Genomic DNA, 12,467 nt, shown 5'->3' on the forward strand with positions numbered 1-12,467 from the left:
CTGTTAGCTGTCCCTGTCCACATAGCACGCTATACCACACATAGCAACACAAAACTGCTTTGCTAGCTCAATCATGTTGTAACTAAGATATTCGCTAGAAATTTTTATTTTTTTTTAATCCAGTATCTTTGGTGAAACTGCACTGATTTCAGCACCAGAGAGGAGATATCTGTTGCCAGATCTCGCGAGTGTGTTGTTGAGACAGAGACAGGTCTTGAACAAAGTAAATTTTCTCCTGATTTGTCCGTCTGAAATTTGCCATTTTGGTGTCGGAATGTTCTGAAGATATGTGGCTTGTGATAAATGGGTTTAATATTTGCTTTCGTGACTATGAGGCCAAAGAATCGGCCATTATCTGTAATCACGTTCATTTCTCCCACTATAGTCAATGGATTCAAGACCTGCTGTTAGTCTCCTTAAGGGGCGTGGTGGTCGCGAACCCCACGTGACACTGATACAGGAAACTGACTCGCAGTGGACCGTCTTGGTTTATCCACTGTCTTTGGCGCAACCTTTTTAGTTTAAAAAGACTGAAGCGGTCTTCCGCAACGGGAGGGGCTATTGAAGACACCACACGTGCGACCCACTGGCGGTGGATAAACAGGAAACAGCTGATAGCAGGAATTAGCAAGCAGCTAGTAGCAAGAGGGAAACGCAAACCTGACAGACACTGTAAAATTAACTGTCAGATGATGGGGACGGTGAAGAACAGGCCGACTTATGAGAGAATCGCCGACTGACCAGCTGTGGCTTCCCTCCTATGTCACTGCTTATGTCACACATTTTGTTACTTGCTCACGCCCCCCATTGCTCCGAGAAAGGCACACTCTGTATAAACAAAAGTAGGTAGGTGGCATTTTGCCGCACTCCCTGATTTTGTTTTTATACTGCCAATGCTGAAAGAAGACTGATTGGGCTTTCCTGCAAATTTGCGCAATTCCTATCTGAAAAGGGCTTTAGACAGATGTTTTGTCATGACTTCTAATGGAGCAGAATATTGTAATGTTACCTTTGTTAAATGTTCCTGAAATTCACAGCTTAATATGAGTACAGGAGAAGTTTGCTAGCCGCCAGACTATTTTATGCAATGTAAAGTGTCATTTGCTTACACTAGTAACATTAGCATGTTGTATTTATAGGGAAAACTTTCCAGAAAAAGGTAACTCCTTTGTTGGTGAACCTCGTGAATAATGATGAAGCTGAATTTTGCACTTTGGAATTATATTGTTGCTATTAAGATATGTTTTATGTGTGTTTAAGATGTATTACTTGAATCAATTGAACTTTACTGCACTGCAAACACAACACTGTGGCACAGAAACTCCACCGCCATCTAGCTTTCTGGAGGTGTAATTGCAGGGCAGTGGGGTCAGCCATCTGCGTAAGGCTATAAACAACTATAAATCAGCCTTAACTGGCACTTAATGTTGAAATGATGCTATAAAGTACATATGGAAAACATCTGAGTTTCCTTCCTTGAGCTACAATCTCCATGTGTCAGAGAATATACAGTGTAACTAAACATGTGAACATATTAACATCAAACCACCACTCTTAATAGCATTTCATATAAAAGGTTACATCACATTCTCTTTGAAAAGCCTCACATGTTGTCCCCTCTTCCCCAAGTGGGACATTAAACCACAACTTCGACTGGATATCAAAACAATGCCTCAAAAGTGTATCAAATAATAGCCAGCCTTATGGTGGCATACGGGAAGTATGTGCCGCTGTGAACATATTTTTCAGTGTGTGTTTCACATTCACAGTTTGCAGGGTGTGAACTAGCTTCATGTGAAGTGTAAACAGTCATTACTGTTATATTGTAAGTCCACAAAATAATAGAGCGAGCAAAACTATTTTTATTTCCCAGAGTGGAAAATGACAGTAGCATTTATGAACTCCACACTCCTCTGTTGCGTGAAAAAATAATGTTATGTTTGAGGCTACTTTGTCACACCTTGTCTCAACACATGGATGTGAGGAGTTTAACAACAGAAATTGGCCTTTTCTCCAACCAACACATACCAGAGATCTTAACATTCTCTTCACCAAAGCCCTGACCTTTACAGTTTCACAATTATAACCACAAAAATTGCTCTTACCCTCCTACGAGGTTACTTGTTTACCAGTTGTTGATATGTTGAATAATGACCTAAAAACTAAAGAGACTTGAATTAGATGGGTCATATTTTGACAAAAAGAGAGAGTTTACCTGACACCTTCAGCTCTGTTACGCTCGAGTGCCTCCAAATAGATTTCTAATGCATTGCGCTTAAGGCTCTCATATTGTGTGGGGGGCAGAAAACCCAAATCAGTTTTTCAACTTCTTCCACTTCATACAGTTGAGTGGTCAGGTTATCACACCGCCGTTTGGTGTCTTCACGCCACCAAGTCCCAATGCTGTCTGGAGCCATTGGGTTTCCATTACCACAAATCCATTCCACTCATTTAAAATTAATGGCTGTGGACCTTCGCTGACCCCAGAGATAAGCCCGGCCAAGTCTTTTTCTTTTCCAACACCTTGGGGATTAGGTTTTCCTCTCCTTATCAATTCTATCATTGAGTAGATGGTATGGTAATATTTGGGCGGTCGCTGGATTTTCCTCGTCGATTTTCCTCAGAATTATACTTATTATTTTTTACAGTAGCTAATGCAAACATCGAATCTGTCAGTGCACACTTCCCTACAGTCTGTGGCACTCAGCCTAAACCTAGTTTCAATTGAAACCATTTGTTGACATTATGTATAATACAGAATAACACCGGCCTTATCCTTGAAATCCAATTCTAGATACTGACATAATAAAACAAGGATTAACATAGCTGGAGGCAACAATGGAAAGCTACAGTTTTTCAACTGCGTTATAATTATATCAAATTACTCTCAGTGTAAATAACCTGTGCTATATTATTTTCCCTTTCATGGCAGCTGGATGGAAATTGAGACAATAGAGGCACTCATGAAATGAAGCTTATCCACGTTAGAGCACCACCATTTGTCCTACATTTCCAGTGCTAAGTGTACACAATCTACCAGATGGTACTGTAAACACACACTCCAGAATGTACAATTTCTCTCATAAAAAGAGCCCTCGATGCATAATGTTACACTGTTATAAGCTGAGCTGTATTACTCTTTGCTCATTTCTCTGGCTGCTCTTATCCACCATGAAAATGAGGGCCTATCTGTTCAAAGTCATGAGACGCACGAGGCAGCGTATTCAGCCGCCACCCATGACTCGGTGAATGGTGAGACGGGGTGAGGATTGGGGGTGTTGGGGGGGACATTACCCTGGGCTCCTTCTTTTCCCTGCACCCTGAGGACACAGCCATTGGAGGTGGAGGGAGGGCAGGAGGCTTCTCAGCCTTATCAGCAGGACAGCACCCAGCGCTCTAATCGCTGGGTCCCAGAGACAGCCGGAGGTAAAGGCAGAGTGGATGGGTGAGCAACATCCAAGGAGAGAAAAAAGAGGAGGAAGGAGAGAAGCAAAAAAAAAAAAAAAAAAAAAAGGCAATGTTTATACCTCGTAGGTTACATCAAATGACAGCTGCTTTACAGTTCAGTGCATAACTGAGTAGAAATCCTTTTGGTGAGATGAGACAAGTGCAGATTCTGTCCCACGGCACATTGTTGGTGATGAAATATAGAGACTTTGCAGTTGCATCACAAGTCTCTCAGCAACCACAGCAGGTGCCATCTTGAAAGCATCCTTAAGAAGCGGCTACATGCAAAAAGACCTGAAAAGATAGAGGTGGGTCAGTTCATTGAAGTGTCCCTCCCTGGAGTCCTCCTGCCTACGCGGACTTTGTCGTTTTATAACATTACCTGACTCTCTTCTTTGCTCATATTTCCAAAGTTGAATAGAAACTCTAAAATCTCAGAAAGTCAAACAGAGGCCAAATGACAGGAAAGTAGATTTGACGGCGTGCTTTTCGAACTGTTCGTGCAGGCGTGCGGAGATTTAAAAGGCACTTGTGATCACAGTCCTGCAACAGGCTTTTGGAGGACACAAATAAGAAAACATTTTTGCTGGTTTACCTTTTTAAATTGTGGAGCGTTATAGGTAGAGCAGCTTGATTCCCTGCAGGCAGCATATTTTGTCAACTCTCCGTGAGTTTGTAATACAATAAGGAAGTGCTACAGGCAGTAAATAATAGATTCATTTTTTATCAAAAAACTGCTTTGAAGCAGCCAGGATCCAGGTATGGTTGTAACCCCAGAGCTCATTGTGATAGAGCACATAGTGTTCCATTCTCCACACTTGATTTACTGCTGTGACTGGTTTAAAAGAAAGACAATAGGATTGGTGCTATTGATAATTAGTTTTTAATGTGCCACACTCATCATGTCCAATTTCATGCCCCTTAGGCAGCTGATCACAGATTTAATCAACACATTATTGCTTGCTATACTTAAACTGACTGGAGGGAGGGCTCCTCTGTGTATGTGTGTGTGCGTGTATGCGCTGGTAGGAGTGTAACGGGGACACAGTGTTAGCGTGTGTTTGTGTGATCGAGGAGCGAGCTAGAGAGGTTGTCAGCATGTGCATCCATCCCAGCAACGTCCTTCTTTGATAGACATTGAATGTGTGTTCCAGGCCATTAACCAAGAGCTACGTTTGAAGATGACGCGCTTGGAAGCGTGTTGTCGTGCTGTGTCGGAGGAAGCCATTGTTATTATTGTGTTTCTGGGGAAGAGGAGAGTGTCCAGGCCTCCCTCACCTGATGAATACAGATGAAAGCAGGGCTGTTATGTCTGAATTTTTTTTTGACTGCTCTCGTAACACCTGAGAGGTTTTTTTTTTGTGTTACTCTGTGAGGTTGGAGCTCATTTTTTTTTTTAAAAACACCTGTCTTTGGTTTTATTATTTTACAAATGTTCAGTGCCTCAGCGGTGGGACCAACATTGTTTTAAATTCATAGGGGGTAAAGGTCCTGTGCCATAGCAGCATATCAATATATTTAGATTCACTAGTAATGTGCATTTTGCAATAAAATAGCTTCTGCTATATTGTTTTTTTTTTTTCCTTCTGTCTCTGAATAGTGACTTTGGTCAGTGGGGTTATCTGTCATCTGTTCCTGGTCTGAAACAAAACATCCTAACATCTACTGTCGTTTATTTGGAGTGGATATTATTATTATATTCACAATAGAGTTTCACATAAGAGTAAGAAATGGTGTTAATATGTGTACGATGCTCTAACCTACAGAACAACATAATGTTAATATAACTAAGGCTTTTTTAATGGAACTACAACCATGAACATTATTTAGAAGACTTAAATCAATAAGAAATATTGTTTCAGCAGATGCAAACTATTAGCTTGAATACCGGCAGCAGTGGCCTTTACTGTGTTTCCTTTTATTTATAGTTAAACATGTTGCCGCTTTAAAAGTATATCATGATAGCACCATTAATAAGTTGAAATACGGCTTACAGGATGTCCAGGAAGTCCAGCTTACTGCAACTTGGGTCCTATTTTTGTCGCTTCTGCCTGCATTTATTCACAGTATTCCTGTATATTTGTCTCTATGCATGTGCGTCTTTGTGTGTATCAACAACACAATAAAAATTGGCCAGTTAGATCATCACACAGGTTGTAAAAAGCCATTGGTTTAGCCTACACTGTAAAAAAAAAAAAAAAAAATAAAAGAAACAAAATAATTTAAAAATTTAAAAAAAAAAAATTGAAAAATATCAGAATTCCAATAAAATGCATTTTCTTGAATCATTATGCTCACATACCTTCAATAAAGTGGCTCTAAAAGTTCTACAGAGTACTTCGTTTGGAGATCAAGAACTAGTATGTGGGATATAGTGGCATCTAGTGTTGAAGTTGCAGATTGCACCCAACTGAAACCTCTCCTGTGTACCAAGTGTGTAGGACAGTGGCCAAAGACAAAACCTGCTTGGCCCTATCTAGAGCAAGTGTTTGGTTTGTCCATTCTGGGTTACTGTGACTACTGTACATTGCATTATCCACAGAGGAAGACCCACTCCATATGTAGATGTAAATGACACATTGTGAGGTAACAAAAACACAACAATTCTTATTATCAAGTGATTTTACACAAATATAAACATAGTTATGAATGTCGTATTCATTTCTGCCAATAATTTCCCATAAACCCTACAACCTGGGTCTTTAAAATCGAAAAGTGAGCACGCCAAAAACTGTCTTTAATATTTCTAAGTGCTGTTTTATAAGTAACTGGACCAGTGGGAGTTTCTTGAAGATGTCTCACCTCTCTTCCAAGAAGCTTCTTCAGTTCTAACTGACAGGTGGGGAGTTGCAGGCTTTAAACCCCGTGTGGGTGTGAACCCTTTCAGTGTCCTTAGAGGTCACCTGTGAGTCGTGGACCCACCTGGCCATCATGTGGGTCGTAAGGGTTAGATCTGCAAGAAACTCAAGCAAGTCTAGTTACCTTTGATACAGCATTTAGAATCACCATGAGCTGGATGACTGAGAATCTTCACCAGCATGTTTGTAATATTCACTCACCCCACAGGAAAAATGAGCACAACTGGGGTGAGTGCTGCGGGTTAAATTTGGACCAGTAAGTTTGTCTGTAAATGGTGATGGATGTTTACAACAGACAGCTTGGGTAATAATTTTCCCTCCTGCCTTTGCTTTCCCCCCCCCCCAAAATTTATCTTTCTTACCAAGAGGTTTGCCAAAGTGCCTGCTTGTATGTCTTGCCTCATCTGACTCCTTTTTAGCGATGCTTCCAAATGTCAGCATGGAACGTGTGAGTTGTAGTTCTGAGTGCAAAGTGGAAAAGGGATGATGGCGAAAGATGCAAAAACAAAATCCAAGTTATAAAAATATGGATTTTTTCTGTAACTATATATATTTAAATATATATATATATATATTATTCATGTTCATGATGTGAAAACAATACACTCACAGGTCACTTTATTAGGTACCCTTTGCTAGTACCAGGTTGGACCCCCTTTTTAATTCTTAGTTTCATAGATCCAACAAGGTGCTGGAAACATTCCTCAGAGATTTTGGTCCAAATTGACATGATGACATCACACAGCTGCTGCAGATCTGTCAGCTGCACATCCATGATGAGAATCTCCCGTTCCACCACATCCCAAAGGTGCTCTATTGGACTGAGATGTGGTGACTGTGGAGGCCATTGGAGTACAGTGAACTCACTGTCATGTTCAAGAAACCAGTTTGAGATGATTTGAGCTTTGTGACATGGTGCGTTATCCTGCTGGAAGTAGCCATCAGAGGATGGGTACACTGTGGTCATAAAGGGACGGACTCGGTCAGCAACAATACTCAGGTAGGCTGTGGTGTTTAAACCATGCTCAGTTGGTACTAAGAAAATCTCCCCCACACCATTACACCACCAGCAGCAGCCTGAACCGTTGATACAAGGCAGGATGGATCCATGCTTCCATCTGAATGTGTTTTTTTCCAATCTTCTATTGTCCAGTTTTGGTGAGCCTGTGTGAATTGTAGCCTCAGTTTCCTGTTGTTAGCTGACAGGAGTGGCACCTGGTGTGGTCTTCTGCTGCTGTAGCCCATCTGCTTCAAGGTTGGACATGCTGTTGGTTCAGAGATGGTCTTCTGCAGACCTTGGTTGGAACCAGTGGTTATTTGTCTTCCTGTTGCCTTTCTATCATCTTGAACCAGTCTGGCCATTCTCCTCTGACCTCTGGCATCAACAAGACATTTTGGCTCTCTGGATGTTTTCTCTTTTTGGGACCATCCTCTGTAAACCCTAGAGATGGTTGTGTGTGAAAATCCCAGTAAATATTCAGACCAGCCCGTCTGGCACCAACAACCATGCCACGTTCAAAGTCACTGAAATTACCTTTCTTCATCATTCTGATGCTCAGTTTGAACTTCAGAAGGTCGTCTTCACCATGTCTACATGCCTGAATGCATTGAGTTGCTGCCACGTCATTGGCTGATCAGCTATTTGCATTAATAAGCAGTTGAACTGGTGTACCTAATAAAACCGTCGGTCAGTATATATATTCTTATTGTACAATATCTTTGTATTTTTTGTTTTGACCAGTTTGAACAAATTCATCCTTTTTGCTGATGATGGTTGTTTTTAGTTCTTTGTTCTCAGCTGCTGGTTTTGTGCCTGACAAGAACTTGACAAGTCAGTCTTGACCACTGGACACAACAAAGAGACTACAATAATAGTTAGGCTGGAGTATAGAGGAAGAGAAAGAGGCAGAAAACCCACCAACTGAAGCCAGAGAGAGTAGTGGCTGTGTTTATCTTGAACTACTTAGCTCCCTGGCTGTGAGTCAAATGTAGAGAGAGACATTGGGAGGTAGTGGAGGCCTTCATTAAATGCAGCTCAGGCCCTGGTGAAACCCTGGTTAATGTCCCTATCATCTCTGGAGTGGTCCAACGTCTAGCTCTCTGTCCAAATGACTCATGTTTAATGCATCTCTGCAGTCCTTGTCATTTAACCTCACCTCTGGAGGTTGTAGGTCGGGGTGGAATAGCGAGGACTCCCACAAGACCCATAAGGGGCAAAGCGGCCGTGCAGTTATTCTTCCCCCGCTCTCCATTTACTTAACATGGGGGAGAGCTGCTCCATGTCTCGCCTATTGCTGTGTTATCTCCCCAAAGCAAACCCCCCCTCACCCCATCACACTGCATGAACCTGAACTCCAGGGTGGTCTGGGTTGACTATGTGACTCTCTGAAGCACTTTGTTACTCTGGTTCCTGTGTGCTACAACTGAATGCTTAAGCAGGAGACAACTGATGTGATGCTGGGAGACTTTATGAGTTACTCTTTACTCTTTAGGTGAGCGCTGCGGTTTATAGCTTTGGTGAAGGCTTTTCAGGTTAGATTGCAGGCTGTCAAACTCCATCAGCTTCAATATTTTGTTGGAACTGTCAGAGATTGTATTCAAACTGCATGAATTTTGAATTTGTCATGCTAATTAAACAGTTTTATAATGAACGCAGTAGCTTGGAAATGAATGTAATTTCTATTTTTGATGTGGTTGGGCGACGCATCCTACCACCTAGTCCGTTTGAGGCTCACCGAGGCACTCGAGCTCGCAGCCCAGAGTGTTTATGGAAAGCAAATGAGCAACATCTTTATCACAAATGTTTCTGTGTAACAGTATGTAAAAGAGCTGTAATTCTGCTCTTTGTTTCACTTGATCTTCACGCTGCATTTTCCTCCGATTTTCCCCCGCTTACATGCAAAGACTGCCTTCCTTTCACTCCTCTTCTTCTGCCTCACTTACACACACCCACTCCATCTCTGCCTCTCTGTCTTGCTCGGGATAATGGTAATTAGAATATCACCATGATTGGAATTTGGCAAAAGTTGAAGAGGAAATAGGTTTTCTAATCAAAAGCCTCCTCGTAGCTGGAATCCTGATGCTTACTTGGCTGAAAAATGTTCTTCAACGATGGGGGCCTAAATGGATGCCAGACTGTATACTGAGGGCCAACGCTGCTCTTTCCCTGCAATGTTGGATTTCATGCACATGTCCCAGTTGAGTCTGTCTCAGCCAATTAGTTAGTTTTTACTTATCTATTTAAAAGTGTGTGTTTTGCTGTCATTTTTAGATGAAGAAGAAGATTGATGCCACTGTTAAATATGAAGCTACTTTTAGCTTAACTTAGCATACAGACTGGAGGCAAAAAATCTATCCAAGGGTTTAAAAAAAATCCACCTACCAGCACCTCTGTGGCTCACTGGTTAATAAGTCATATTTCGTTTGTTTATTCCGTACAAAAACCCAATTATAAAAGCGGCAATTTGTGGTTGTGTGGGGGGTTGTGTGCTTTACTGTCTCTTGGCTCTGAGCAGTGACATCCTGCTGGTTGCCTGGCAACCTCACGCTGTTGCCTACGGTGTCATTTCTCACACATTTATTAACCTGAGCTGACTCTGTTCTGGTTTAAGTCTGCCAAACTATGCATAACTGCTGTCAGTATTGTGTGCTATAGTTAAAAGTTTAAGCAAATCACTGTGATGTTGTTTTTAAAAAATATTTCCAAGGAGCTATGTAATGCAGAAGAAGTTTGGCGAGCAGCTAGCCAAACATAGATGAAAGATATTAACACAAAATATCTTTGCAGGACTTGTAATCCTCAGTATTTTGGAATTAACTTCAAAGATGATGCTGATCAAAGCCCATTTGTAGCCAAATAAATTTGCCTTTGGAGTTCAAACCTTGACTTCAACGACTGTCTGTTTCTCAAATCTGCTGTTTTCTTTTAATGATTTTCTTTTCGCAGAGGGGAACAGCATGAATGATTTGTCTTTGCATTCTTACCTGGCTTTTCCTGCAGCTTTACAAGCATGCACCTCTTTGCATGGGCAAATGGGGGCGATTAAATTTAAACGGGGCTTTGAATGCTAACCTCCCTTTCTGTTTTTTTTTCCCTCCCTTCTCCCCTCCCCTCCTGTCCTCCTCCTCCTCCTCCTCCTCCAACGCAGGAGCTGCACAGGAACCAGGTAAGCCTTCCTCACATGTCCTTTCCTCCTCTTCACCACATCCTCTCACCATGCTCCAGCTTTCCAGCTTCTCTCTCCTCTTCCTCCCTGACATGCTTCATGCTTCCTCTCAGTATTTAGTGTTTGTGTTTTGCGTACGACCAATCTGCAATCTTTCTCCATTTCAGTTTCTCTCATTCTCTCTCACATTTAGATTTAGATCAGATAGATCTGCCTCTCGCATTCTCCACAGTCCATTTCTTCCAAATCACATGGTGCTTATTGCTACTGACTGATACAGTATGTCTGCAGTTGCTTACCAGTGTCCTAAATAGCTGTAGCATCTTAGTGTACGCTGCAGTTAATCAGGTCGTGCTAAGATCAAACTCAGTTATCTGAAGAGTTTGATTGCAAAACAGAATGTTTTCTCAAAATGACAAAACTTTGAATGAAAGTCTGTTTTAGAAATAAGAATGGAGTTTCAGGTTTTGTATCTATGTACACACACTGCATATATGCACTTAGCTCCGACTGCATTCATGTAGCAGACTTGCTACTGTTGACTATTTGTCTAAACCAAGGTAGTATGTCTGAGTCTGAAAAGTGAAGCCAATGCAGAAGTGCCTTAAACCCAGACTGTTTAAAAAGATGGACGACGCTTCTCCACATACTCCCACCATACAAAAATTAGCCAAAATATCCCAGATATGGCCACAGCCATCTTGGGCTGTTGACGTTATTTGGAGCCAGAGTCTGCACAGTAGCAATCTCCGCTTGCGAGCAGCACCGCTGACGTTGAGCATACTGATCGGCACACACAGCTGCCAATCATGACCTCAGTCAACACAGTCGATGAAATCCGGCGCTTGGGCAGTGTCTTCCAGTGTCAGACACCAACGAAAGTGGGGCAGGCGGGGAGGATAGTGGATGGGTCCAACAACCACCGACTGTCACCCTGGGAGTTCGATGTTTGCTTCCTGTATGATTGTAAAGCGAATGTTTCCTAAACCCAACCATGTGCGTTTGTTGTTGACTGAAAGAAATGTCAAGTCATGGTGTTATACTGCATTTATTTTGAAAGCGACTGTGCAAACGCATCCAAGGTGCCTTGCACATCTGGACATGGAAGATCCATGACCAAACATTGATATGTAACGAGGTCGGAGTGAGAATGTGTTGGATAAACTGCCCCTACATTTTAAAGATACCGAGCTGAACTATTTGGGTCATATTTGGTGGAGAAACAAGGATGGGCAGCATCTGCAGAGGTTTGGTTCTTAACAACCACTGACCGAGTTTTTCTTTCACATTCTGTTCTGTATGTCTGGACTTGCAGCAGTTCACAAGTTCATTGTGTTGCTCACGGTGTCAGTAGACAGTAGAAATGTGTCATGAATCTCGTCAAACTCAAGAAGAGTTAAAAAGTAGTGGAAAACTGAGGCAGCAGTTCTCTTTAGACCAGACATTCTAAGAGATGAACAAACAAAAAAGTAACACTTTTGTTTTTGCTCATATTTTTCACAGCTTCAAGTAAAAGATCTTTTTCAGTACACACCAAAGGTTTTGTTTTCTCAAATTCTCTCAACAGCATAATTGTTACACAGGTGTACCTTGGGCTGGTCACAGTAAAGTTACTCTAAAATGTGAAGACTCACGAAAAATGGGAGCAAAAACAAAAGTGTTTATATTTTTAATTAGTGTAGAAGCACTGTTTGAGAATATGAACATGTTTTATGTCTTTCTTTTGTAGCCAGCTGTAGCTGTAGCAACAGAAACACATCCATATGTTCTACTCACCTTGTCTGTCCATTCAAACAACCTTAATGAACATATAACAATATATAGCCTATCTGAAAACAAAAAATTACAATAAACAAACAATCAAAAAGGCAAAGTGAAAGCTACTGAAATTAATCAGTGGAAGAGATCATGGCCTTTTTCTGGTGAAAAGAGAAACTCAGAGCAGATCTGTTGTTGTACTGCAAGTAAAATAAACTAAGGCTAATGCATGTCTATG

General features: G+C 41.5%; 1 protein-coding gene across 5 annotated transcripts in view; it reads left to right on the plus strand.

The window, feature by feature from the left end:
* cadm1a (cell adhesion molecule 1a) overlaps positions 1 to 12,467 on the plus strand; it is a 591,315-nt gene that overhangs the window by 383,107 nt on the left and 195,741 nt on the right. For 4 of the 5 annotated variants that reach the window (XM_049593070.1, XM_049593073.1, XM_049593072.1 and 1 more), the window contains exon 2: positions 10,454 to 10,471. The exons of the other annotated variant lie outside the window; for it this stretch is intronic. In XM_049593070.1, coding sequence (XP_049449027.1) covers positions 10,454 to 10,471 — 18 coding nt within the window. The remainder of the gene's footprint in view (positions 1 to 10,453; positions 10,472 to 12,467) is intronic. 5 annotated transcript variants of the gene reach the window in all.

The sequence above is a fragment of the Epinephelus fuscoguttatus genome, linkage group LG12, assembly GCF_011397635.1.
Source record: "Epinephelus fuscoguttatus linkage group LG12, E.fuscoguttatus.final_Chr_v1".
Taxonomy (NCBI): Eukaryota; Metazoa; Chordata; class Actinopteri; order Perciformes; family Serranidae; genus Epinephelus; species Epinephelus fuscoguttatus.